General features: G+C 46.1%; 2 protein-coding genes across 2 annotated transcripts in view; one reads left to right on the forward strand and one right to left on the reverse strand.

Annotated features, from left to right (window-relative positions):
- The window catches only part of SIDT1 (SID1 transmembrane family member 1), a 131,532-nt gene extending 123,696 nt beyond the window's left edge, over nucleotides 1-7,836 (reverse strand). The window contains exons 1-2 of the mRNA XM_073617456.1: nucleotides 7,577-7,836; nucleotides 5,635-5,992 (exon numbers count right to left, since the gene is read on the reverse strand). Coding sequence (XP_073473557.1) covers nucleotides 5,635-5,826 — 192 coding nt within the window. The 5' untranslated portion in view covers nucleotides 5,827-5,992; nucleotides 7,577-7,836. The remainder of the gene's footprint in view (nucleotides 1-5,634; nucleotides 5,993-7,576) is intronic.
- SPICE1 (spindle and centriole associated protein 1) overlaps nucleotides 4,940-25,313 on the forward strand; it is an 86,146-nt gene continuing 65,772 nt past the window's right edge. The window contains exon 1 of the mRNA XM_073617454.1: nucleotides 4,940-5,045. Within this exon, the coding sequence (XP_073473555.1) occupies nucleotides 4,998-5,045 (48 nt within the window). The 5' untranslated portion in view covers nucleotides 4,940-4,997. The remainder of the gene's footprint in view (nucleotides 5,046-25,313) is intronic.

Genomic DNA, 25,313 nt, shown 5'->3' on the forward strand with positions numbered 1-25,313 from the left:
CACAGGAGCCGATGCCCGTTTCCCATAGGAGCCCGCAATCTGCCGCCTGTAGGAGCCCGCAACCTGCCGCCTGTAGGAGCCCACAACCCGCCCATAGGAGCCCGCAACCTGCCCATAGGAGCCCGCAACCCACCCACAGGAGCCCGCAACCCGCTGCCCGTGGGAGCCCACAACCCACCGCCCATAGGAGCCCGCAACCCGCTGCCAGTAGGAGCCCGCAACCAGCCGCCCGTAGGAGAATGCAACCGGCCGCTCGTAGGAGAACGCAACCCACTGCCCATAGGACCCCACAACCCGCCGCTCATAGGAGCCTGCAACCCACCCACAGGAGCCCGCAACCCGCCGCCTGTAGGAGCGAGCCCGCCCGCCTGCAACCGATGGGGTAATCGCGATTTGTCATGTGATTTGACAGGTCAAATCACAAGACAAGTGGTAGCCTATTGCCGGCAATAGCACCGTTCCAATCGGTGCAACGCTGACTTCGCGGCGTCGCACCCATTTGCAAAAGTAGTTCCTGCACTATTTTTGATGATTTTGGGTGCGACTTCAATAGACATCTGTGCATGAAGCCGCACAGATGTCTTTCAAGTCGCCCCCGAAGTCGCAGCTTTGAAATCGAGAGATTTCAGATGAAGTTGCATGATTTCAAAGCCGTGTTCAGTTTAAACGCGGGCTTAATGTAACCACTGATTATCCACACCTGCACTACTAGAGAACGCTAGAGGGAATTAGAAAATAAATATAATCAATGGTTGCAATAACTGGCTTATTCCCTACAGCATTCTCTAGAATTGTTGCATTGTATTTCTTTTACTACTGCCCATAATAAAAAAAAACATCCAACAGAAGAGAAAATATCCTAAAAAACAACTGTTTTTGCCCAATTCGCACAGAACGAATGTACATGCCGCTTCACTGGACAAACTGCTATGCAAATTTCTTAATATCTGTTTATTATTTAATACAGACCTTTAATATAGAACTGTGGCCTCCTATTTAAAAAAAAAATAGCACTTCATTTTAAGTCCATCTGTGCTTCCGGTTTTCTTTAAGTCCCACAAATACCTGTCGATCCTTCCAGTGAAGTCAATCTTTTGCAATGACCTGTAATGGGGAGGAGGGGGACAACGATGCTGCACTGCTCTTAAATTCAGGGCAGAGTTGTCACTTTCAGGTAGGCTGTGCCTGTTTGCACTACAGTGGGAGGAGAAGATGTTGCAGGGGGCGTGGCTAACCCTCGAACTGTGAGCTGCAGTGTCTAGGAGGGGGAGTTTGTGAGACACAAATGAAGGAGGATTTGGCTCAGTCGAGGAAGATGAAGAGTTGTGTACAAGGCCGTCTTTAACACAGGGCATAAGGGGCAGCTGCCCCGGGCCCAGTCATTGTTGTGGGGCCCAAAGCAAGCTGCCCCTTGAGCCCCCACTGCCTGCAAATAGTTGATAAGTGGATTCGAGAGGGCCCAAGAAAATGTTTGCCCAGGGTTCAATTATTATTAAAGATGGCCCTGGTTGTGTATGACGTAGTAACTGGATTTGGTTTTGGTTTAGACTGTCATAGCGGAGCCTTTAGATGTACTCTGACCTTTCATATAGTATTTGATTTGTCATCTTAAACAGTCAGCATTAAGGAGAACTAGGTAGTGAAGAAAGAACTTGCTCTTGGAGTATTCATCCTTCACGGTCCACTTAATGTTTCCTCTGCCTACATACAGTATTTTGTGCTAAAAAGTCCCTAGGTTTCATCTCTGAGGGTTGGGCGGTATGAGTGCAAGGTGCCAAAACTAACATTCTGCAAAGTGTATTCTGTATTATCAAAGGACTCAAAAAGGGGTTGGATCGGTTCTACTCATCAAGTCAAAACAAGACCTTTAAATACTGCCAATTCTTTTACAAATATGGCATAAAGGCAGGAAGCCACCATGGTGTGATTGACGACTGATCCACTATGATACAATCCAAACCATTGAACTGCCATGATGTTGCCCTTAAAACTGAATCACCCTGATAGAATCCTAACCACTGAGAAACATTGATCTAACCATAACCACTGGGCACTGGGGTGTAACCGTTACCACTGAACCACCATTCTATAACCCCAACCACTGACCCAACATGATGTAACCTTAAACATAAAGCCACCACAATGTCCCCTTAAGCACTGCACCACCACGGTGTAGCCCTAACCATTGACTTATCGTGATATAATTTTACCACTGGGTTTCCATGATGATAACCACCGGGGCATAACTTTTTCCACTGAACCACCATTACATAACCCTAACCACTGACTCAACTCGATGTAACCCTAAACACGCAGCCACCAAGATGTTACCCTAAGCACTGCACCACCACAGTGTAGCCCTAACCACTAACTTATCATAATATAATTTTAACCACTGAGTTATGATTATGTAACCATAACCACTGGGGCATATCTTAAACCACTGAACCACCATTATATAACCCCAACCACTGACTCAACTTTATATAACCCTAAACACAAAGCCACCAGGATGTCCCCCTAAGCACTGCACCACCACAGTGTAGCTCTAACCATTGACTTATCGTGATATATTTTACCACTGAGTATCCATGATGTAACCATAACCACTGGGGCATAACTTTTTTCACTGAACCACCATTACATAACTCTAACCACTGACTCAACTCGATGTAACCCTAAACACAAAGCCACCAAGATGTTACCCTAAGCACTGCACCACCACAGTGTAGCCCTAACCACTAACTTATCATGATATAATTTTAACCACTGAGTTATGATGATGTAACCATAACCACTGGGGCATAACTTTAACCACTGAACCACCATTATATAACCCTAACCACTGACTCAACTTTATATAACCCTAAACACAAAGCCACCAGGATGTCCCCCTAAGCACTGCACCACCACAGTGTAGCCCTAACCATTGACTTATCGTGATATAATTTTACCACTGAGTTTCCATGATGTAACCATAACCACTGGGGCATAACTTTTTCCACTGAACCACCATTATATAACCACAACCACTGACTCAACTTTATATAACCCTAAACACAAAGCCACCAGGATGTTACCCTAAGCATCACACCACCACAGTATAGCCCTAACCATTGACTTATCATGAAATAAGTCTAGCCACTGAGTTACCATGATGTAAACCTAACCACTGTGGCAATGGGGTGTATCCTTAACCACTGAACCACCATTACATAACCCTAACCACTGACCCAACATGATGTAACCCATTAAACCACCACGGCGTAGTCTTAACCTTTGACTTATCATGATATACAGTAATTCTAACCACTGAGTTACCATGATGTAACCATAACCACTGGGGCATTGGGGTGTAACCTTAACCACTGAGTCCCCCTGATAGAATCCTAACCACTGAGGCACTACAATCTAACAATAACCACTGGGTCATTGGGGCGTAACCTTAACCACTGACCCACTATTATTTAACCCTAACCACTGACCTAACATGATGTAACCCTAAACACAAAGCCACCAGGATATTACCCCAGGCATTACACCACCACAGTGTGGCCCTAACCATTGACTTATTATAATTCTAGCCACTGAGTTACCATGATGTAACCATAACCACTGAGGCATTGGGGTGTAACCTTAACCACTGAACTGCCATTACATAACCCTAACCACTGACCCAACATGACGTAACCCTAAACACGATGCCACCTGGATGAAATCCTAAGCATTACACCACCACAGTGTAGTCTTAACCTTTGACCTCATGACAAACAGTAATGCTAACCACTAAGTTACCATGATGTAACCATAACCACTGGGGCACTGGGGTGTAATCTTAACCATTGAATCACCATAATATAACCCTAACCACTGATCTAACATGATTGACTTATCATGATATAATTCTAACCTCTGAGTTACCATTATGTAACGATAACCACTGGGATGCTGAGGTGTAACCTTAACTGGTGAACCACCAATAAATAACCTTAGCCACTGATCCAAAATGATGTAACCTTATTTGGTTGTACTCTTATTCTTCTATGGTCTTTTAGACATGGAATCTGTACAATTTTTGTATCATTCATGTTTCTGTATAAATGGAAACTCCAACAAAAATGTATTAAAAAAAAAAAAGTAACCTTAATCACTAAACCACCATGATGTAACCCTAGCCACTGCACCGTCATGGCATAGTCTTAACCACTGAGTTATTATGATATAATGATATAATCCTAGGCACAGAGCTACCATGATGTAACCATAAGCCCGGGGCACTGGGGTATAACCTTAACCACTGAACCGCCATGATATAATCCTAGCCAGAGAGCTGCCATTACATAACTATAACTGACGGGGCACTGGGGTATAATCTTAACCACTGAACCACCATGATATAATCCTAACCAGAGCGCTTCCATGATATAACCATAACCACTGGCACGCCGGGGGATAACCTTAACTACTGAACCACCATGATATAATCCTAATCACACAGCTACGATGATGTACCCATAACCACTGGGACACCGGGGTATAACCTTAACTACTGAACCACCATGATATACTCTTAACCACAGAGCTACCTTGATGTAACCATAACCACTGGGGCATTGAGGTATAATCCTAGCCACTAAACCAACCCAATATAACCCTGACCACCAATCCAACATGATGTATCTTTAACCACTGAGCCACTATGATGTAAAACAACAGGTGGCAAATTTTCTAATCACATTCTTTGATACAAAGTTAAGCGCTAGATAAAGAATCTACAAACTTATAGGCAGGTAGAGGTTAACGCTGCCCCGGTTTGGGAAGGGTTGGGTTAATTATATTCTCCAGTTTTCAATTTGGTGGGCTTTGCTGGGTCCAACCCACTGGTTGCGTGTATTATAAAAGGAACAGGGGTCCCTTTATCCCTTTTACCCAAAGGGCCTCCGAGCCAGAGAGGTGTATTGCTCATCACCATTGCCGGAGTCTGGATCACCAGTGTCATGCCGATATCGGAGTTCCCGCTATTAATGGACTCTCATCCTATGCAGGTATGCTGGGGCAGCAACAAGCCTGAAGTTAGGGACTAGGGATGTTAGGCAAGGACTGCACTTTATGTTTGGACTGCTACCTGTGCCGGGTCCCCATTCCATTACTGGGAGTGAGGTAGCGGTGATATACACTGGACAGGTGGAGAGGGCTTAGGCTGAGCATGTCCCACCTAAATGCATCGATGTGGTGGTGTATATTACATCGAGAGAGTTTTCTTAGAGTTCAGCAGTCTGTTCAAGTAAAGGTACCCCATGTGTAAGGCAGTGACAGTGCCCAAAGTGCCCAGCGTTAGCCCAGAAGAACCCACCCCAGGGTAGGCCTCACATGTGACCCTTACTGGGCACCCAATGAGTAGGGAAAACATGGAGGAGGTACCACCCGTCGTCTACCCTATTACCCTCTCCTTACAAACCTATATATGGCAAACTATTATAAAAATGTGTAACAAGAATGTAAAAATGTAGAAATGTAAAAATGCAAGGGCGGGTCGCACCAATAGTGACAGCTGGATGGAATGTTTCAAAAGTAACTTAGAACGTGCAACATCAATGGAAACACAGAATGTTCCCCCTTGGTGGGGGTCCCTACCTTGCCTGGGCTGCTGGTGTAGTTGAAGGCGTAGACCTCCTCTGTGTTCTTGTCAATCTGCCCAAAGTATCGCAACCCCAACTCCCCCGGCTTGATGTCTGTCGGCCGGGTCTCTCCACCGACGAGCTCAATCACCGTAACAAAGGGCAGCAGCCATTGGCTGAGCCAGATCACCGCCCCCGAGGTCCTCATCTCCCTGCTGGGTCTTATCCCACCTTAGAGAACGTCCTCAGTCCCTCCAATGAGCTCTCTCCATCGATCAGACAGGTGTGATGGTAATACCGATGGGCAGCGATCATTTATCAGCAATCAATTATATTGTCTCCATGTGGGGAACGCAGACCAGATTGGATGTGATCTAAGAGACGAGAAGAAAAGATGTGAGATAGACGGAACATTCCAACAAGTCCGTGTGATTTCATCTACCACCTTCCATACTTCTACCGATCAATTATCTGTCCGTCTATTGCCACTCCACATCGGCTTCTCAGATCTATTATCCTAAATTGTCTATCTATCTATCTATCTATCTATCTATGCATTTATCTAGCCGTCTTTCTTCTTTCAGTCTATTTAACGCTGGCCATACATTATGCAATTTTCTTGTTCAATTTCCTTTAGATTTACCATCAATTATGTAGTACAAGGGCCGGCCTGATTGCATACAAATTGAAAGTGTTTAGGTGTGACCTCATATTATACGTTTTTGGTAAAACTAAAAGAAAATTGTATAATGTATGGCCAGCCTTTCTATCTATCCATCCATGTCTCTACTATCTATCTATCTATTTATTTATCTATTATCTATCTATTGCTAAATATCTTACTCACGCTTCTATATATACAGCAAACTGAAACTCAAAAAATCTTTATGGGAAGGTTCCAATATATTTTAGCATTGGCAACACAAATTATCTATCTATCTATCTATCTATCTATCTATCTATCTATCTATCTATCTATTTATCTAGCTGTCCTTTCTTTCTCTCTATTTATCTATCCATTTCTCTATTAATTATCTATCTATCTATCTATCTATCTATCTATTGCTATATGTCTCTCTTGTGCTTCTACCTATACAGCAAACTGAAATTCAAATAATGTTTATTGGAAGTGTCCAATAGATTAGCATTGCCAACACAAATATCTATCTATCTATTTCTCTATTGTCTATCATTCTAGTTATCTATTTATATATCTAGCCATCCTTCTATCTATCTATTTAGTTATATATTATCTATCTATTGATAAATATCTTACTCACACTTCTATCTATACAGCAAACTGAAACTCAAATAATCTTTATTGGAAGGATCCAATATATTTTAGCATTGGCGACACAAATATCTATCTATCTATCTATCTATCTATCTATCTATCCATCTATCCTTCTATTTATCTATCTATTTATATATCTAGCTATCCTTCTATCTATCTATTGCTATATGTCTCTCCTGTGCTTCTATCTATACAGCAAACTGAAATTCAAATAATGTTTATTGGAAGAGTCCAATATATTTTAGCATTGCCAACACAAATATATCTATCTATGTATTCATTTCTCTATTGTCTATGTATGTATCTATCCTTCTATCTATGTATCTAGCTATCCTTCTATCTATCTCTCTCTGTGTCAATCTTTCTATCTATCTATTGATATATGTCTCTCTCACGCTTCTATCTATACAGCAAACTGAAATTCAAATAATCTTTAGTAGAAAGGTCCAATATATTTTAGAATTGCCAACACAAATATCTATCTATCTATCTATCTATCTATCTATCTATCTATCTATCTATCTATCTATCTATCTATCTACCCCCTCCCCCAGTGTCTGTACACAGATTGGCTCCATGCACTGACACTGGGAATGCAGGCAGTGTGCTGAGCTGTAGGTAAGGTGTCCCCCATAATACTAATAGAGGGGGTGCAGGTAGGTACCTGTGGTGTCCTGGGGTTAGGATGCTCCTCTTCTGCCCCCAGCAGTGTTGCTCTCACCCATCTCCAGATCCCAGGATCGTCTCCTAGCCCAGCTCTCAGTCCCCAGTCAGCGCTGCTCACACCCTGCCGCCTGCTGATTGGCTGGGCTGACCAGGCAAGGGACAGAGCTGCATGACAGGTGACCAATCACGCTGCGGGCATTGTTCTCAGATCGGGTGAAAGCAGAAGGTGGCAGGTGCGGGGGGGGGGCTGCAGGTGGACATCACCACCATCTAGTGGTGGAAGAAGAGAAGGCAAGGCAGCACGACACGTATGGGTTACTGAGTGCTGGAGTGACATCTATGAGCAAAGAGCAGCCACCCATTGTCATGTCTGGGAGTGACCACCAATATAAGGAGCATTCTTCCCACTGACCACCAATGTAAGGAGCGTTCTTCTCACCGACCACCAATGTAAGGAACATTCTTCTCACCGACCACCAATGTAAGGAACATTCTTCTCAATGATCACCAATGTAAGGAACATTCTTCTCACCGACCACCAATGTAAGGAGCATTCTTCCTACTGATCACCAATGTAAGGAACATTCTTCCCACTGATCACCAATGTAAGGAACATTCTTCCCACTGATCACCAATGTAAGGAACATTCTTCTCACTGATCACCAATGTAAGGAACATTCTTCTCACTGATCACCAATGTAAGGAACATTCTTCTCCCTGATCACCAATGTAAGGAACATTCTTCTCACTGATCACCAATGTAAGGAACATTCTTCTCACTGATCACCAATGTAAGGAGCATTCTTCTCACTGATCACCAATGTAAGGAGCATTCTTCTCACTGACCACCAATGTAAGGAACATTCTTCTCACTGACCACCAATGTAAGGAACATTCTTCTCCCTGATCACCAATGTAAGGAACGTTCTTCTCACTGATCACCAATGTAAGGAACGTTCTTCTCACTGATCACCAATGTAAGGAACGTTCTTCCCACTGATCACCAATGTAAGGAACGTTCTTCTCACTGATCACCAATGTAAGGAACATTCTTCTCACTGATCACCAATGTAAGGAACATTCTTCTCACTGATCACCAATGTAAGGAACATTCTTCTCACTGATCACCAATGTAAGGAACATTCTTCTCACTGATCACCAATGTAAGGAACATTCTTCTCACTGATCACCAATGTAAGGAACATTCTTCCCACTGATCACCAATGTAAGGAACATTCTTCCCACTGATCACCAATGTAAGGAACATTCTTCTCACTGATCACCAATGTAAGGAGCATTCTTCTCACTGATCACCAATGTAAGGAGCGTTCTTCTCACTGACCACCAATGTAAGGAACGTTCTTCTCCCTGATCACCAATGTAAGGAACGTTCTTCTCACTGATCACCAATGTAAGGAACGTTCTTCTCACTGATCACCAATGTAAGGAACATTCTTCCCACTGATCACCAATGTAAGGAACATTCTTCTCACTGATCACCAATGTAAGGAACATTCTTCTCACTGATCACCAATGTAAGGAACGTTCTTCTCACTGATCACCAATGTAAGGAACATTCTTCCCACTGATCACCAATGTAAGGAACATTCTTCTCACTGATCACCAATGTAAGGAACATTCTTCTCACTGATCACCAATGTAAGGAACATTCTTCTCACTGATCACCAATATAAGGAGCATTCTTCTCACTGATCACCAATTAATTTCCCTTCCTAGGGGTATATTTCATCACACTTCCTGTTGCCTCCTTCCATTTGCAAGTAGGAGTCGTTTGTAAGTTGGATGTTTGAAAGACGGGGCCTGCCCTATATACTCAGCAGAAATTTGGGCCTTAGGTGTTGTTGTGGCCACAACACTGTAAGCCCTCACAGGGCCCTGCTGTGAAATATTAGATCAAGAATTGTAATTACATGCCCAACAGGGGCAGAAAAATTGGGCCTTTGGTGATGGTGGCAGTGCCACAACACTGTAAGTCCCCACAGTTAGTCTTGGTGGGCGTAGAAACGGGCCCTGCTGTGAAATATTAGATCAAGAATTCTAATTACATGTCCCTGTTGAACAGGGGCAGAAAAATTGGGCCTTAGGCACTGGTGCCACAACACTGCATCCCCTCACAGATACTCTAGTTGGAGCGCAGGAACGAGCCCTGCGGCAAAGAATTGCATCAAAAATTGTAATTGCACGCCCTGTTAAACAGGGGCTGAAAAATTGGGCCTTAAGCCACTGGTGGCGGCGCCCAGAACCAAAAATGTTCTTACAAGCTATCAGCGTGATCATTGAGGAGGAAGAGGATAATTACTCAGCATAACAGGATAGTCACTCAGCATCAGCATAGGCAGTCTTTGAAGGGATCTGAGATTTCAAAAAAAATTATTCGGTTACATCAGCATCAGGTGCTTGGTAGCTGGTGGTGATCCAAGACTGATTCATTTTTATGAAGGTCAGTCGATCGACCGAGTTGGTGGACAGACGCACCCTGTGATCGGTTACAAAGCCTCCAGCAGCAATGAATGTGCGTTCTGAAAGAACGCCGGATGCAGGACAGGCCAGTAGCTCAAGTGCATACTCTGCAAGCTCTGGCCAGTGATCCATCCTCAAGACCCAGTAACCCAGAGGATTTTCGGTGGGAAAGGTGTCCAAGTCAGATCTTGCCCCTAGGTATTCCTGCACCATGTAAAACAGACGCTGGCGATGGTTGCTGGAACCAATCATACCTTGGGGCTGTGGACTAAAAAATTGTCTGACGGCCACCTTCTCCACCGCTCCTTCTTTGACTGACCGAAGCCTCAGCAACATGTCCAGGAACAGGAGTTTGTAACCTCCCAGTCTCTGGGAACGCGTTGCACAGACCTTTCTGCAAGGCCTCCTGAAGATGTTTCATCCTCTGCTCCCTCTGCGATGGCAATATAAGGTCCGCAACCTTACCTTTGTAACGTGGATAAAGGAGGGTTGCCAGCCAGTATTGGTCCTTCTCCTTGATACCACGAATACGAGGATCCTTACGCAGGCTTTGCAGGATCAGGGAGGCCATGCAGCGTAGGTTTGCTGAGGCATTCGGTCCGGAGTCCTTTGGGTCACTAAGGACGACATGGTCCGCAGCCACCTCCTCCCAGCCACGTACAAGTCCATGGGTTTCTTGGGACTGTAAATGATCCCTTAAAGACTGCTGCTGATGCTGAGTGCCAGGCTCCACCTCCATGCTGACACAATCCTCCTCCTCCTCTTCCTGTGTGATCGTTGGGCATGCAGGAACACTGTCTGGATAAAGGGAGTCTTGAGAGCTAAGGAAGTCCATCTTTTCCTGCCTCTGTTCTGCCTCAAGTGCCCTGTCCATTATTCCATGCAGCGTGTGCTCCAACAGGTGGACAAGGGGGACAGTGTCACTGATGCATGCACTGTCACTGCTCACCATCCTCGTGGCCTCCTCAAATGGTGACAGGACAGAGCATGCATCCCTGATCATGGCCCACTGGCGTGGGGAAAAAAAACATGGCCTGGTGCCATAGTCGCATAGGTACTCATTGATGGCCCTCTACTGCGTGTGCAGCCGCTGCAGCATGGTCAACGTTGAGTTCCACCTGGTGGGCATGTCACAGATTAGGCGGTTCTTGGGCAGGTTAAATTCCTTTTGGAGGTCTGCCAGCCGAGCACTGTCATTATATGACTGGCAGAAATGCACACAGACTTTCCTGGCCTGCCTCAGGACATCCTGTAAGCCCGGGTACCTGCCCAAGAACCGCTGCACCACCAAGTTAAGGACATGAGCCAAGCAGGGCACATGGGTCATTTGTCCCTGTCGGTGGGCAGAGAGGAGGTTGGTGCCATTGTCACAAACCACCATTCCTGCCTTAAGTTGGCGTGGTGTCAACCACCTCTGAACCTGCCCCTGCAGAGCTGACAGAACCTCTGCCCCAGTGTGGCTCCTGTCCCCCAAGCACACCAGCTCAAGCACCGCATGGCATCTTTTGGCCTGCATACTTGCGTAGCCCCTTGAACGCCTACGGAGCACCGCTGGTTCCGAGGACAAAGCACAGGAAGAGGCCATGAAGGAAGAAGAAGAGGAGGGGGTGGAGGAGAGAGGTGTGTCAGAATCACCAGTAGTGGCATTTTGGAGGCGTGGTGGCGGAACAACCTCCAACACTACTGCACCTTGTCCTGCATCCTTCCCAGCTGCCAGAAGAGTCACCCAATGCGCCGTGAAACTTAGGTAACGTCCCTGTCCATGCCTGCTGGACCATGAGTCAGCGGTAATATGCACCTTACCGCTGACCGCCCTGTCCAGCGAGGCCAAGACATTGCCTTCCACATGCTGGTAGAGAGCCGGAATGGCCTTCCGTTAGAAAAGGTGGTGTTTGGGAACCTGCCACTGAGGAACCGCACATTCCACAAACTCACAGAAGGGGGCAGAGTCTACCAACTGAAAAGGTAGCAGTTGAAGTGCTAGCAATTTAGCCAAGCTAGCATTCAACCACTGGGCATGTGGATGGCTGGGAGCGAACTTCTTTCTGCGGTGTAGCAGCTAGGGCAGGGAAATTTGCCTGGTACAATCTGACGTCGGTGTACCAAAATCAGATTGCCCACAAGTACTTGGCTGTGACACACCTAATTCTACACCTTCATTTCTCTCAGTGCAGGTCTCAGAGAGGACTGAAGGTATAGTGGGGTTGGAGATCCCAGCTGATGAGGAGCAAGGAGAGGTCCTCTTTGTTCTTTGGTGTGGGTCTTTTAGGTACGCTCGCCAACGAACTGCATGACAGGTCAACATATGTCTGGTCAAGCATGTGGTGCCCAAGAGGGAGATGTTTTGGCCACGCGAGATACGCTTGAGACATATGTTGTAAATAGCAGCGGTGCGATCTGATGCACTCATCTCAAAAAAGGCCCACACCAAAGAACTTTTGGAATAAAGCACAGAGACAGCAGCGCCCTGCACATGCGGAGCTCTGTGGTGTGATGCAGCGAGTGTGCTGCCCTTAGGCTGGCCCCTGGAGGGCATCCTGCCTCGTTGGTGATGTGCCTCCTCCTCCTCCTCTCTCCTATCAGGCACCCATGTTGAGTCAGTGATCTCATCATCCCCTCCCTCCTCATCACTAAGGCAAACTTGGCAGTATGCTGCAGCAGGGGGAACATGACTGCCAGATTGCTGTCCTTCTTAGGCACCCCCTCTGTCCATGCTCACGTTACTGCCTTCATCTAGCTCAGTATCATCATCAGAGCCTTCAAAACGCTGGGCATCCTCCTGGAGCATGTACCCAAAACTGTGGTCAAACAGTTCGAGGGACTCCTCAGGAGGACATGGTGGGGCTAGGGAAGGAGTCACTGATGCCATTGAGCCGAGGGAAGTGGCCGCGTTGGCAGCTGCTTCGCCAGACAAAGTACCCTGAGCCTGGGTGAGAGAGGATGAGAAGGATGAGGACGGCTTGGTCATCCACTCGATGCATGTTGCCAAGCGTGTCCCACGGCCACGTTCTGATGAGGATGCACCGTGTCCATGACCAGCACTGTTGCCTCTAGACACAGAGCCTGCTTGCCCTCTTTTATTGGCTTGTGACTGTCTGCCTCTCCTTGTTGGCCTTCCAGACATACTATTGGCCAGCAGTAAACTGCACAAAACTGGGATATATATGTATATATATACCGATTATACTGCAACTAGCAGAATCAACTGCCTGCCTGTAGTATTATTAGTATGATAACACCTGCACTGGTCTTCAGGTAGCTATACTGTAGGTCAGACTGTGCAGGGTACACAGTACAGTAACTGGAAATACGTCAAGAGCCTACACAAGCACGTGGCTGCAGGTAGCTATACTGTAGGTGAGAGTGTGCAGGGTACACAGTAAAGTAGCTGGAAATACTTCAATGAGCCTACACAAGCACCTGGCTGCAGGTTGCTATACTGTAGGTCAGGCTGTGCAGGGTACACAGTACAGTAGCTGGAAATACTGTAAAAACACCTGCTTGCCTGTCAGTATATTAGGAAGAGAAGAACAGGATCTGGCTAAACTGAATACAGTGTATATATATACATACTGTATATATATATACATCACCTGGGATGCATATTAATACACAATACACTGTAACTGCAGCTAACTGACCTGCCCACTCTATCTAACTTTTTTTTTGTTGAAAATTCTGTTTATTACATTTTTTGGACATATAAACATACAAAAATAGTGGAGTGACCCGGCACAACACCGGCCATTCCTTATCCAACATGGTCGACTTGAATCCAACATTTGTCGACCTAACACAGGTAACATCTTATACCTAACCCCCCCCCCCCCCCCCAACATCCCGTACCACAGTTCACCACAATTGAGAAAAATGGTTTCTCTTTATTTTACCAATGGGGGACCATCTGAAGTAAATCCATGTAAATATGTATGTATGAGTTTATTATACTCCCCTACTCTATCTAACTTAAATCAAATGACACTGTCTGTCTCTCTCTCTCTATCTCTGAACGCCGGAACATACTACACAGGGCCGCCGTGCAGGTGGCCTTATATAGTGTGGGGCGTGTACTAAACCCCCTGAGCCATAATTGGCCAAAGCCTCCTTGGCTTCAATCTCCTCTTCAATCTCTCCCTCACCTCTGGCGTCTTCCCCGATGCTCTAAAACATGCACTGGTCACTCCCATACTCAAAAAACCATCCTTGGACCCTACCAATCTTAACAACCTACGCCCTATCTCCTTGCTCCCCTTTTCCTCTAAACTCCTTGAACGCCTGGTTTACAACCAACTGAGTGACCACCTCATTAAAAACAACCTTCTTGATCCCCTTCAATCTGGATTTCGCCCTCAACACTCCACAGAAACTGCTCTTTTAAAACTCACAAATGACCTACTAACTGCAAAAACCAACGGACACTATTCTGTACTCCTACTTCTGGATCTTTCAGCTGCCTTTGACACGGTTGACCACCCCCTCCTCCTCAAAAAACTTCACTCCATCGGTCTCCGTGACTGTGCTCTTCAGTGGCTCTCATCCTACCTATCCCAACGCACCTTCAGTGTCACTTACAATTCTACTTCCTCCACTCCTCTTCCCTTCTCTGTCGGGGTCCCCCAAGGTTCTGTTCTTGGACCTCTTTTATTTTCAATCTACACCTCTTCCCTGGGTCAGCTGATAGCCTCTCATGGCTTTCAATATCATTTCTATGCTGATGACACACAAATCTATCTCTCCACCCCTCAACTCACTCCATCAGTCTCCTCACGCATCACTAACTTACTAACCGACATATCTGTATGGATGTCACACCACTTCCTCAAACTCAACTTGTCCAAAACCGAGCTTATAATATTTCCTCCCCCACGTGCCTCTTCCCCTGACTTCTCTGTGAAGAGCAATGGCAAAACCATCCACCCGTCCCCACATGTCAGGGTGCTAGGTGTTATCCTAGATTCTGAACTCTCCTTTCAGCCCCACATCCAATCACTTTCCAAAGCTTGCCGCCTCAACCTCCGCAACATCTCTAAACTACGTCCCTTTCTAACCAGTGAAACTACAAAGCTCCTGATTCACTCCCTGGTTATCTCTCGCCTCGACTACTGCAACTCCCTCCTCATTGGCTTGCCTTTAAATAGACTATCCCCCCTTCAGTCCATCATGAATGCTGCTGCCAGACTCATCCACCTTACAAACCGATCAGTGTCTGCTACCCCTCTCTGCCAATCCCTCCATTGGCTGCCACTCGCCCAACGAATTAAATTCAAAATACTAACAATAAGTTACAAAGCCATCCACAACTGTGCCCCCAGCTACATCACTAACCTAGTCTCAAAATACCAACCTAAACGCCATCTCCGTTCCTCCCAAGATCTCCTGCTCTCTAGCTCCCTCATCACCTCCTCCCATATCCGCCTCCAGGACTTCTCCCGAGCCTCACCCATCCTCTGGAATTCCCTACCCCAATCTGTCAGACTGTCTCCAAATTTATCCACTTTTAGGCGATCCCTGAAGACTTTCCTCTTCAGAGAAGCCTATCCTGCCTCCGTCTAACAACTGCATTATTTTCTCCATTAGCTCATCCCCCACAGCTATTACCCTTTTGTATAACTTGATCCTCCCTCCTAGATTGTAAGCTCTAACGAGCAGGGCCCTCTGATTCCTCCTGTATTGAATTGTATTGTACTTGTACTGTCTGCCCTAATGTTGTTGTAAAGCGCTGCGTAAACTGTCGGCGCTATATAAATCCTGTATAATAATAATAATAATAATTACGGCTCTCTGTTCAGACGGCGCTGTGATTGGCCAAGCATGCGGGTCATAGTGCATGCTTGGCCAATCATCAGCCAGCAATGCACTGCGATGCCGCAGTGAATTATGGGCCGTGACGCGCCACTCGAATTTGGCACGAACGGCCCATATCGTTCGTAATTCGACGAACGACCAAACACACAATGTTCGAGTCGAACATGGGTTCGACTTGAATGCGAAGCTCATCCCTAGTGACCACCAATGTAAGGAAGATTCTTCCCACTGATCACCAATGTAAGGAGCATTCTTCCCACTGATCACCAATGTAAGGAACATTCTTCTCACTGATCACCAATATAAGGGACATTCTTCCCACTGATCACCAATGTAAGGAGCATTCTTCCCACTGATCACCAATGTAAGGAACATTCTTCTCACTGATCACCAATGTAAGGAACATTCTTCTCACTGATCACCAATGTAAGGAGCATTCTTCCCACTGATCACCATTGTAAGGAACATTCTTCTCACTGATCACCAATGTAAGGAACATTCTTCTCACTGATCACCAATGTAAGGAACATTCCTCTCACTGATCACCAATGTAAGGAACATTCTTCTCACTGATCACCAATGTAAGGAACATTCTTCCCACTAATCACCAATGTAATAAACATTCTTCCCACTGATCACCAATGTAATAAACATTAAATTAAAGGAGATTCACGAAGACCTAAAAAATATTTAAGGTTCCTCTGGGATGAAAGGTTGAAACAGGCTGCTCTGGACCTTCATCTACACTTCATTGATGCTCCTGGAAGCATCCGCAGAGACTTTGGGGGATGATTCCTCTGCATTGGAGCAGTATTTGGAAAGGTAGATATTTTGTCTCTTTTTTTGCAGGGAGATGTTATTCTGAAATCAATTTGTGCAACAGGGTTGCTTTACCAAGGAGTTTTCCCCACTCAGCTGACACTCACTGTTTTTTGCTTAATGCACCGTTGTCTGCAAACCCTACAGACTGCGGATTGACAATCCCAGGAGGTCGGTGGGTTCTGAGATGCTGCAATCCCTCCCTCCTGCTGACAACAATCAGTTCTTGGTTGAAGGCACTTAGATAAGACATCTTCCCATTCTAGTATCTGTTTAAACATACATGCTTTATTTATTGAATTTCACCCATATGATTTGCTCTTTAGGTATTTGTGTTGAAAATCAGTTGCACCTAATAAAGTGCGCCCCGGAAGTAATTGCAATACGTCCTATAACCAATTCATGTAGTGATAATGACTGACAGGGAGGTATGGGATCACACCCATAATGCACCGGGCTTCATTCAAAAAATGTAATGCTGAGAGGTCCATGAGAGATCCATGAGAGGTCCATGAGAGGCCCATGAGAGGTTCATGAGGGGTCCAAGAGAGGCCCATGAGAGGCCCATGAGAGATCCATGAGAGGTCCAAGTGAGACCCATATGAGGTCCATAAGAGATCCATTAGAGATCCATGAGAGGTCCATGAGAAGTCCATGAGGGATCCACGAGAGGTCCGTGAGAGGTCCATGAGAGGTCCATGAGAGATCTATGAGAAATCCATGAGAGGTTCATGAGAGGTCCATGGGAATTCCTTGAGAGATCCATGAGAGATCCATGGGAGAACCATTAAAGATCCATGAGAGGTCCATGGGAGGCCCATGATGCCACAGATCACCCTTGATGGGCCACAGTGAATAAGTTGTAGGAACTGTAGTAGCGCTTACCCCCAAAAGGAGTGGCTGATTTAATTTGGGTCTTTGCCGTCACCCCCTTACCTGTATTTCCACTATATACTGGACTTAGAATCTGTATTAGACCTTACGCCCACCAATGTATGCACCAGTCACTTAGTTCTGTTTCGAATGCTTTATGGCAAAACTTTTAAAGAAGTAAAAGGGGTAAAAGAGGAGTTGCAGGAGGGTTCACATACCTTATGCAGATCACTGAGGAATTTGAGATCCTGAAGACAAACACACCTTCAGTCACCAGATCTTGCCCACCCGGATAGGCCTCTCTCACTGACCTAGCAGCCGAAATGACGCACGGACAAAAAGTCTCTGCCGCAGACTTAAGAAGAACAAAATGGTTGAACAATCCTCTGCCACAGGATTTAGTATTAGTTGCACGATCCTCTGCCACAGGATTTAGTATTAGTTGCACGATCCTCTGCCACAGGATTTAGTATTAGTTGCACGATTACACAGTACCAGAACCTTTAAACCGACCCGGCGGTACTGTGAGACAGGTTAGTTAAGTATAGGTGCGTCCTCCAAGTAAGTTACTAGGCCCTCCCGTGAGACCAGCCTTCATCCTGGCTCTCTCCAGCAAGGGTCCTCCCCTGGATCTCCTCAGCTTGGATCGGCTTCTTCCTGACAGGCATGACAACCTAAGGACCACCTCTGCGGTGGTAGGCCCCAGACAGGCTTCTGGGCCTACTTGTAGTCACATAGCCTCAGGCCAACGTGGCCCCAAGGCAGGAGAAAAGTCACCACATACCTTAGGCCAGGAGGGCCAGGAGGCAAGAGAGAAACAAAAAATGGCGTCTGCCCCTTAAGTACTCTCTCCCTGAATGCACAGCGGTGGACCACCCCCACTGGGCTGTTTCCAAGAAAGAAGAGCACTCAATACAATTCAGCTTGCTGCTCTTCCAACAGTGGCCTGTGGTGACAACGACACCTACAGACAACAGTGTGGAACTACCTGCAACACAGCCAGTGCTGGAACAGAAGCTAATTTAAACTGTGTACAGAACAGATAACCCCCTAAATTTACATGCAAGCGCCTGATCAACAGGAGCAGGGTGCTACAGTACCAATAAAAAGTAATTTAAAGTAATTTATGATGGACAGAACCACATGCCAAGTGCATTTTTTTAAACCTGTTTAGTTGCTTTTTCCCCCAAGGTCTGGCATGACAGTCTGAACCTACTTACAGTATTAAGACATCTTCAAGAGTTGCCAGGACTTCAAAGCTTATTTGCCAATATAAGGATGAGAAGCATTAGATTCTGTAAAGGTTGCTCACATCTGACTCACGCGATGTCGCCACACCTCTCTGAACCAGTAATTGTTTGGAGTATTTGCTACTTTGCCCGAGAATGTTTTATATACTTAATTTATTCATTGTACCAATGTGAGTAGTTTTATACACTTTGAAGAGCAATAAAGGTTTCATATGGATTTACACTATGTGGATTTTCCCACTTTTTATGATGAACTCTGTGAAATATATGGTTGCCATCGATGTAAACATATATTGGAGAGTGGGAAACATTGGAGAACTCCAGCCAAGCAGTTTGGGTCGGATCTCTTCATGATGAGATTGGTATTTGCAGGCTGATTTGACTCTGTAATGGGGTCTATCTGTTCCGGTATAAGACCATTTCTCATGGTTGGTGAAGGTCCATGTGGTGATAGCAAGAATGGATTGAACACAATATTCTGTAATCAACACAGTGGTGATTTTGGCATTCAACTGGGGCTATTATCACACCTTTTTTTTATTATACACACAATCAGTGGCGGCTGGTGCTCACATTTTATTGGGGGCACAAACAAACTGAAAAATTCTGAAAAGAAAAAACATCAATTGCAGCCTCACTGTGCCTATCAAAGGCAGCCACTGTGCCTATCAAACGCAGCCACTGTGCCATCAGATGCTGCCACTGTTCCCATCAAACAAAGCCACAGTGGCTGCGTTTGTGCCCATCAAACGCAGCCACTGTGCCATCAAACGCAGCCAATGTGCCATCAAACGCAGCCAATGTGCCCATCAAAGGCAGCCACTGTGCCCATCAGTTGCAGCCACTGTACCATCAAACGCAGTGGCGACTGGTGCTCAAACAAACTGGGGGGGCTCAAACAAACTGAAAAATTCAGAAAAAAAAACATCAATTGCAGCCTCACTGTGCCCATCAAATGCAGCCAATGTGCCATCAAACACAGCCACTGAGCCCAATCAAATGCTGCCACTGTGCCCCATCAAATGCTGCCACTGTGCCCCATTGAATGCTGCCACTGTGCCCCATTGAATGCTGCCACTGTGCCCATCAAATAGTACCACTGTGCCCATCAAAAGTTGCCACTGTGAACCCCCCTTGCCCGCTTGCCGTCTGCCCGGTATTTACCTTGTCTCAGTGGCAGACCAGGCATGTGGGTGACGGTGGAGAGCGGTGGAACCTTGCAGCGGGTCAGACAGCGGCTCCTGTGTCCTCCATACGTCTCCTCTTCTCCTCCTGATAGGTGTCCAATCGTAGCTCCTGTCCTTTCAGCCAATCAGGTGACGGGTAACAGACCTGCACACCTGATGGGCTTAGAGGCGGTTCAGTTTTAGGAAAGCGAATATTCATTCGCTTTTCTAACACACCTGGGTGGACTGCAATGCTTTGCGCTCTCACAGGTCACCTTTTTTGAAGCCTATTAGAGCCTATGGCCCCACCACTGGAATTCAGGTACCCGGCGCCCGAAAAGGGGCCGGACACCTGAATAGGGGGTGGCGGCAGCGGCCATGGATAGATTTATGCAATGCATGAATGTTTCCATTATACACAGATGGGGGTGGCTGGAGAGAGGGGGCCGTGCCCATGCCCCGCTAATGGACGGGCCGCCACTGGATTTGATTTTGGATTTCATCATTTTTGGTTACATGTAGTGCGACAAGCTATTTATTATTATTTTTACTACATACAGCGAGGGGAAAAAGTATTTGATCCTCTGTTGATTTCGTACGTTTGCCCACTGACAAAGAAATGATCAGTATATAATTTTAATGGTCGGTTTATTTTAACAGTGAGAGACAGAATAACAACAAAAATGTCCTGAAAAACACATTTAAAAAAAGCTATAAATTAATTTGCATTTTAATGAGTGAAATAAGTATTTGATCCCCTATTAATCAGCAAGATTTCTGGCTCCCAGGTGTCTTCTATACAGGTGAAGAGCTGAGATTAGGAGCACTCTCTTAGGTCCCCTTTCACACTGGAAGCGTTTTTAAAAATAGCGTCTGTAACACACTGGGGCGCTGCGCTGGCAGGACATCAAAAAAAGTCCTGCTAGAAGCTTCTTTGAGGTGATTTGAAATCAATGGACAGCGGCGCCGAAGTGCCTACAAAGCACCTCGGCAGCAGCTTTTAACCCTTTATTCGGCCGCTAGCGGGGGTTCAAAAGTGCCCCGCTAGCGCCCAAAAAGTGCGGCAAAAACAAAGCGCCACTAAAACTAGCGCCGCTTTACCACCAACCCCCGGGCACTGGCAGTGTGAAGAGCTCTAAAGGGTCAAAAAAATCAATCAGTTTACAATATCCCCACCATGGCCAAGACCAAAGAGCTGTCCAAGGATATCAGGGACAAGATTGTGGACCTACACAAGGCTGGAATGGCCTACAAGACCATCACCAAGCAGCTTGGTGAGAGGGTGACAACAGTTGGTGCGATTATTCACAAATGGAAGAAACACAAAATAACTGTCAATCTCCCTCGGTCTGGAGCTCCATGCAAGTTCTCACCTCGTGGAGTTACAATGATTATCAGAACGGTGAGGAATCAGCCCAGAACTACACAGGAGAATCTCGTCAATGATCTCAAGGCAGCTGGGTCCATAGTCACCAAGAAAACAATTGGTAACACACTACGCCATGAAGGACTGAAATCCTGCAGTGCCCGCCAGGTCTCCCTACTCAAGAAAGCACAAGTACAGGTCCGTCTGAAGTTTGCTAATGAACATCTGAATGATTTAGGGAAGAACTGGGTGAAAGTGTTGTGGTCAGATGAGATCAAAATCGAGCTCTTTGTCATCAACTCAACTTGCCGTGTTTGGAGGAGGAGGAATGCTGCCTATGACCCCAAGAACACCATCCCCACCATCAAACATGGAGGTGGAGACATTATGCTTTGGGGGTGTTTTTCTGATAAGGAGACAGGACAACTTGACCGCATCTAAGCTATGATGGACGCGGCCATGTACCATCAAATCTTGGGTGAGAACCTCCTTCCCTCAGCCAGGGCATTGAAAATGGGTCCTGGATGGGAATTCCAGCATGACAATGACCCAAAACACACGGCCAAGGCAACAAAGGAGTGGCTCAAGAAGAAGCACATTAAGATCCTGGAGTGCCCTAGCCAATCTCCAGATCTTAATCCTTAATTTGTGGAGGGAGCTGCAGGTTCTCATTACCAAACGTCAGCCTCAAAACCTTAATGACTTGGAGAGGATCTGCAAAGAGGACAAAATCCCTCCTGAGATGTGTGCAAACCTGGTGGCCAACTACAAGAAACGTCTGACCTCTGTGATTGCCAACAAGGGTTTCTCCACCAAGTACTAAGTCATGTTTTGCGAAGGAGTCAAATACTTATTTCACTCATTAGAATGCAAATCAATTTATAACTTTTTGGAACCGCAGGCGTAATTACCGCAATTCCAAATCGCAAAGTGTGAACGGGGCATCAAAGCTCTTCAGGACCACATCTTCATATGAAACACACAACAGTAAAACAAATTGTGACATTTGTTATTTATTGTGTTACTTTCTTTATTTGTAAATGTCATTACAATGTATCATTCTAAAATATAATAGGAGAGCCCATATTATAAAATAATGACCGGAATCAATTCTTTAACACCTTTTTCCATAACACTTAAGTAGGATGCGGTCAGACTTTGTAGCAGAGCGCTGGATAGTAGTCAGTCACACGATTACCAGTTACAGTGCGTTTTACCCATAATTTACTAAGTAACAGGTAAGCTTTACCATCGACTGCTAATACTTCTCTGCCCTCCTATGTGACTCGGCTTCAGCCTGGCAAAATGCATGATGGGAGAGTAGGGCAGTGGTGTGGACAGTCCCTTTAGGTTTTAAAGAGTCACTCCACCTGCCACCTTGCTTTCCCACTGTGGATTGAACTCGGTCTGAACTCCATTCAGGAGATTCCCCGCCCAGTAATACAGACAATTCCCAGTCTCAGACTGAACCCAAGCTCCTCCCTGTTTCCCACCAATGATGAGGCACTATTCCCCCTACTGATAACAATGATTGGGCACTATTCCTCCCACTGACACCAATGATGGGGCACTATTCCTCCCACTGACACCAATGACGGGGCACTATTGATCTTTTATTAAAAGAATCAAGCAACCAATTTTATACAAAAGTAAAAAACAAAACCATAGTACAAAACTTCAACAGAAATCCAAGGAATACACATCCATGTTCAGAATATATACAATATATACATAATCCACTACCAAAATTATTTACATAAAGCAGCAGAGAGGGCCTAAGAGGCACAACCCATCACCTATGTACGCAGCCATTTATCAAAAATTAATCCAAAAAAATAATAATCTAGGGTGATAAGAGACAGACAGCCACACCCGGGAAAGAGACTCCTGGCAGTCAGGGAGGCTTGAAACCCCTCCACGCCTTCAACCAAGCCCCCTGACTCCGCTTGTCTCTCTCAAGCACCCGAATCTTCTCCACCTCATGCAGAATGTCATACACCACCACCTGAACAGGAAGGATTTTACGCCGAATGCAGACCTGACACCGTGCGTTCCAAGTGAAATAACGGACTATTAGGCTAACTAGAAAAAGTGTATCTAAACAAAAAACCCCACCAGTATTGAATGCTCCGTACACCCACTCAGCATAACCCAGCCTGGAGAGGAAAGGGACACCGAGGGCCCGCCCCACCTGTTTGTACACCTCTATGTTAAAAGGGCAATGAAGCAGAAAATGGTCCATAGTCTCCTCCTCACCTGCACACTCCTCCCGAGGACAGCTACGATCCACCCCACTGCGGAATTTCAAATTGCCCCTAACATAGAGTCTCCCATGGAAGCACAACCAGGCCAGATCCCTGAATTTAGGGGGTACTCTGTCCAAATTAATAAGTCTTAACCCTGCCCTCAAAACTGGGCCTGGGCAATCCCTTAAGGCCAGTGGGTCATGAAAGACTTCGCTCAAGACTCGACTCATAAGGACTTTCCTCGGAACCGATCTGAGATCTTCAGCCGACAATCGCCACTGCCGTAGTAACTTCAGGCATGGAGCGACATAGGCTGGTAGCTGACCACGATGACCCCTGAGATTCTTCACTTGGCCACCTTCTTCCCAAAGTCGTAGAAAAGGCCTAAACCAAGATCTAAATATGCCTGCCCATCCAGGAGGTTCCACTGCAAGCATATTACCAATATTAAACTTGAGAAAAAGCAGTGAAAAGAAAAGAACTGGGTTGACCATACCTAAGCCACCCTCCCTCCTGGATAGATAGGTGACATTCCTCTTGATGGGGTTCAGTCTGTTCCCCCACAACATCTGGAAGAACACACTACTGACCCTAGCATAGAGAGACACTGGCAAGATGCAGACAAAGCTGACATACAAGAAGATCGGAATCAGGTAAGTCTTAATCAGATCAACCCTTTCCCTCATAGATAACTTCCATCTCTTCCAGCTGACCACCTTAGTATTGGCAATTTCCAGTCTGCCTTCCCAGTTTTTGAGGCCATAATCGCCAGGTCCAAATTCAATGCCTAAAATCTTAATTCTTTCCTGGGGCACTGGAAAGGTGTCCGGGAGATCAAACCCCTCACCTTCCTTTCCCATCCAGAAAACTTCACTCTTTTCCTGATTGATCTTGGAGCCTGATACTTCAGAATACCGTGATGTCAGAGAGACCACCTCCTCTGCTTCATCCGCCCCAGTGACAATCACCGACACATCGTCCGCATAGGCAACAACCCTCAAAGGCGGCTCACCCGGAAGCCCCACTGGCACCCCACACAACATGCCGCTCTCTAGCCTCCTGATGAAGGGGTCGATTGCAAACACATAGAGCAGGGGACTCAGGGGACAACCCTGGCGCACCCCGGAGCCAACCCCAAAGGACTGCCCAACCCAACCATTAACAAGAGGAAAGCTCTCTGCCCCCTCATACAAGACTTTTAACCAATCGACAAAACCACCCGGCAGACCGTACTTACTAAGGAGCAACCACAGGTACTCATGGTTGACACGATCAAAAGCCTTTGCCTGATCCAATGTCAGCAAATACTTTCCCCAGCCTGCAGCCCTGCACCGCTCCAAGGCCTCCCGGACAGCTAAAACTGCTGTGAAGGTGCACCTACCCTGGACCGAACAGTGCTGATGGCGAGAAAGCAAAGACTCTGCTACTGACGATAGGCGCCAGAAAATGATCTTTGCCAGTATCTTTCTATCGACATTAAGAAGGCTGATGGGGCGCCAATTCTCAACCATCGAAGGATCTTTACCCTTTGAAAGAAGAATCACAGCTGAGTGCCTCATGGAAGAGGGAAGTACCCCCTCAGCAAGGCAACTGTTAAAAACCTCTACCAAATGTGGGGCCAGAATAGACTTAAAAGCTTTGTAAAACTCAGCCGTCAAGCCATCCGGTCCAGGTGACTTTTTGATGGCAAGCTGTTCAATTGCCCTTATCACCTCTTCAACTGTGATCT

Source organism: Aquarana catesbeiana, linkage group LG02, assembly GCF_042186555.1.
Source record: "Aquarana catesbeiana isolate 2022-GZ linkage group LG02, ASM4218655v1, whole genome shotgun sequence".
In the NCBI taxonomy this organism is placed as follows: domain Eukaryota; kingdom Metazoa; phylum Chordata; class Amphibia; order Anura; family Ranidae; genus Aquarana; species Aquarana catesbeiana.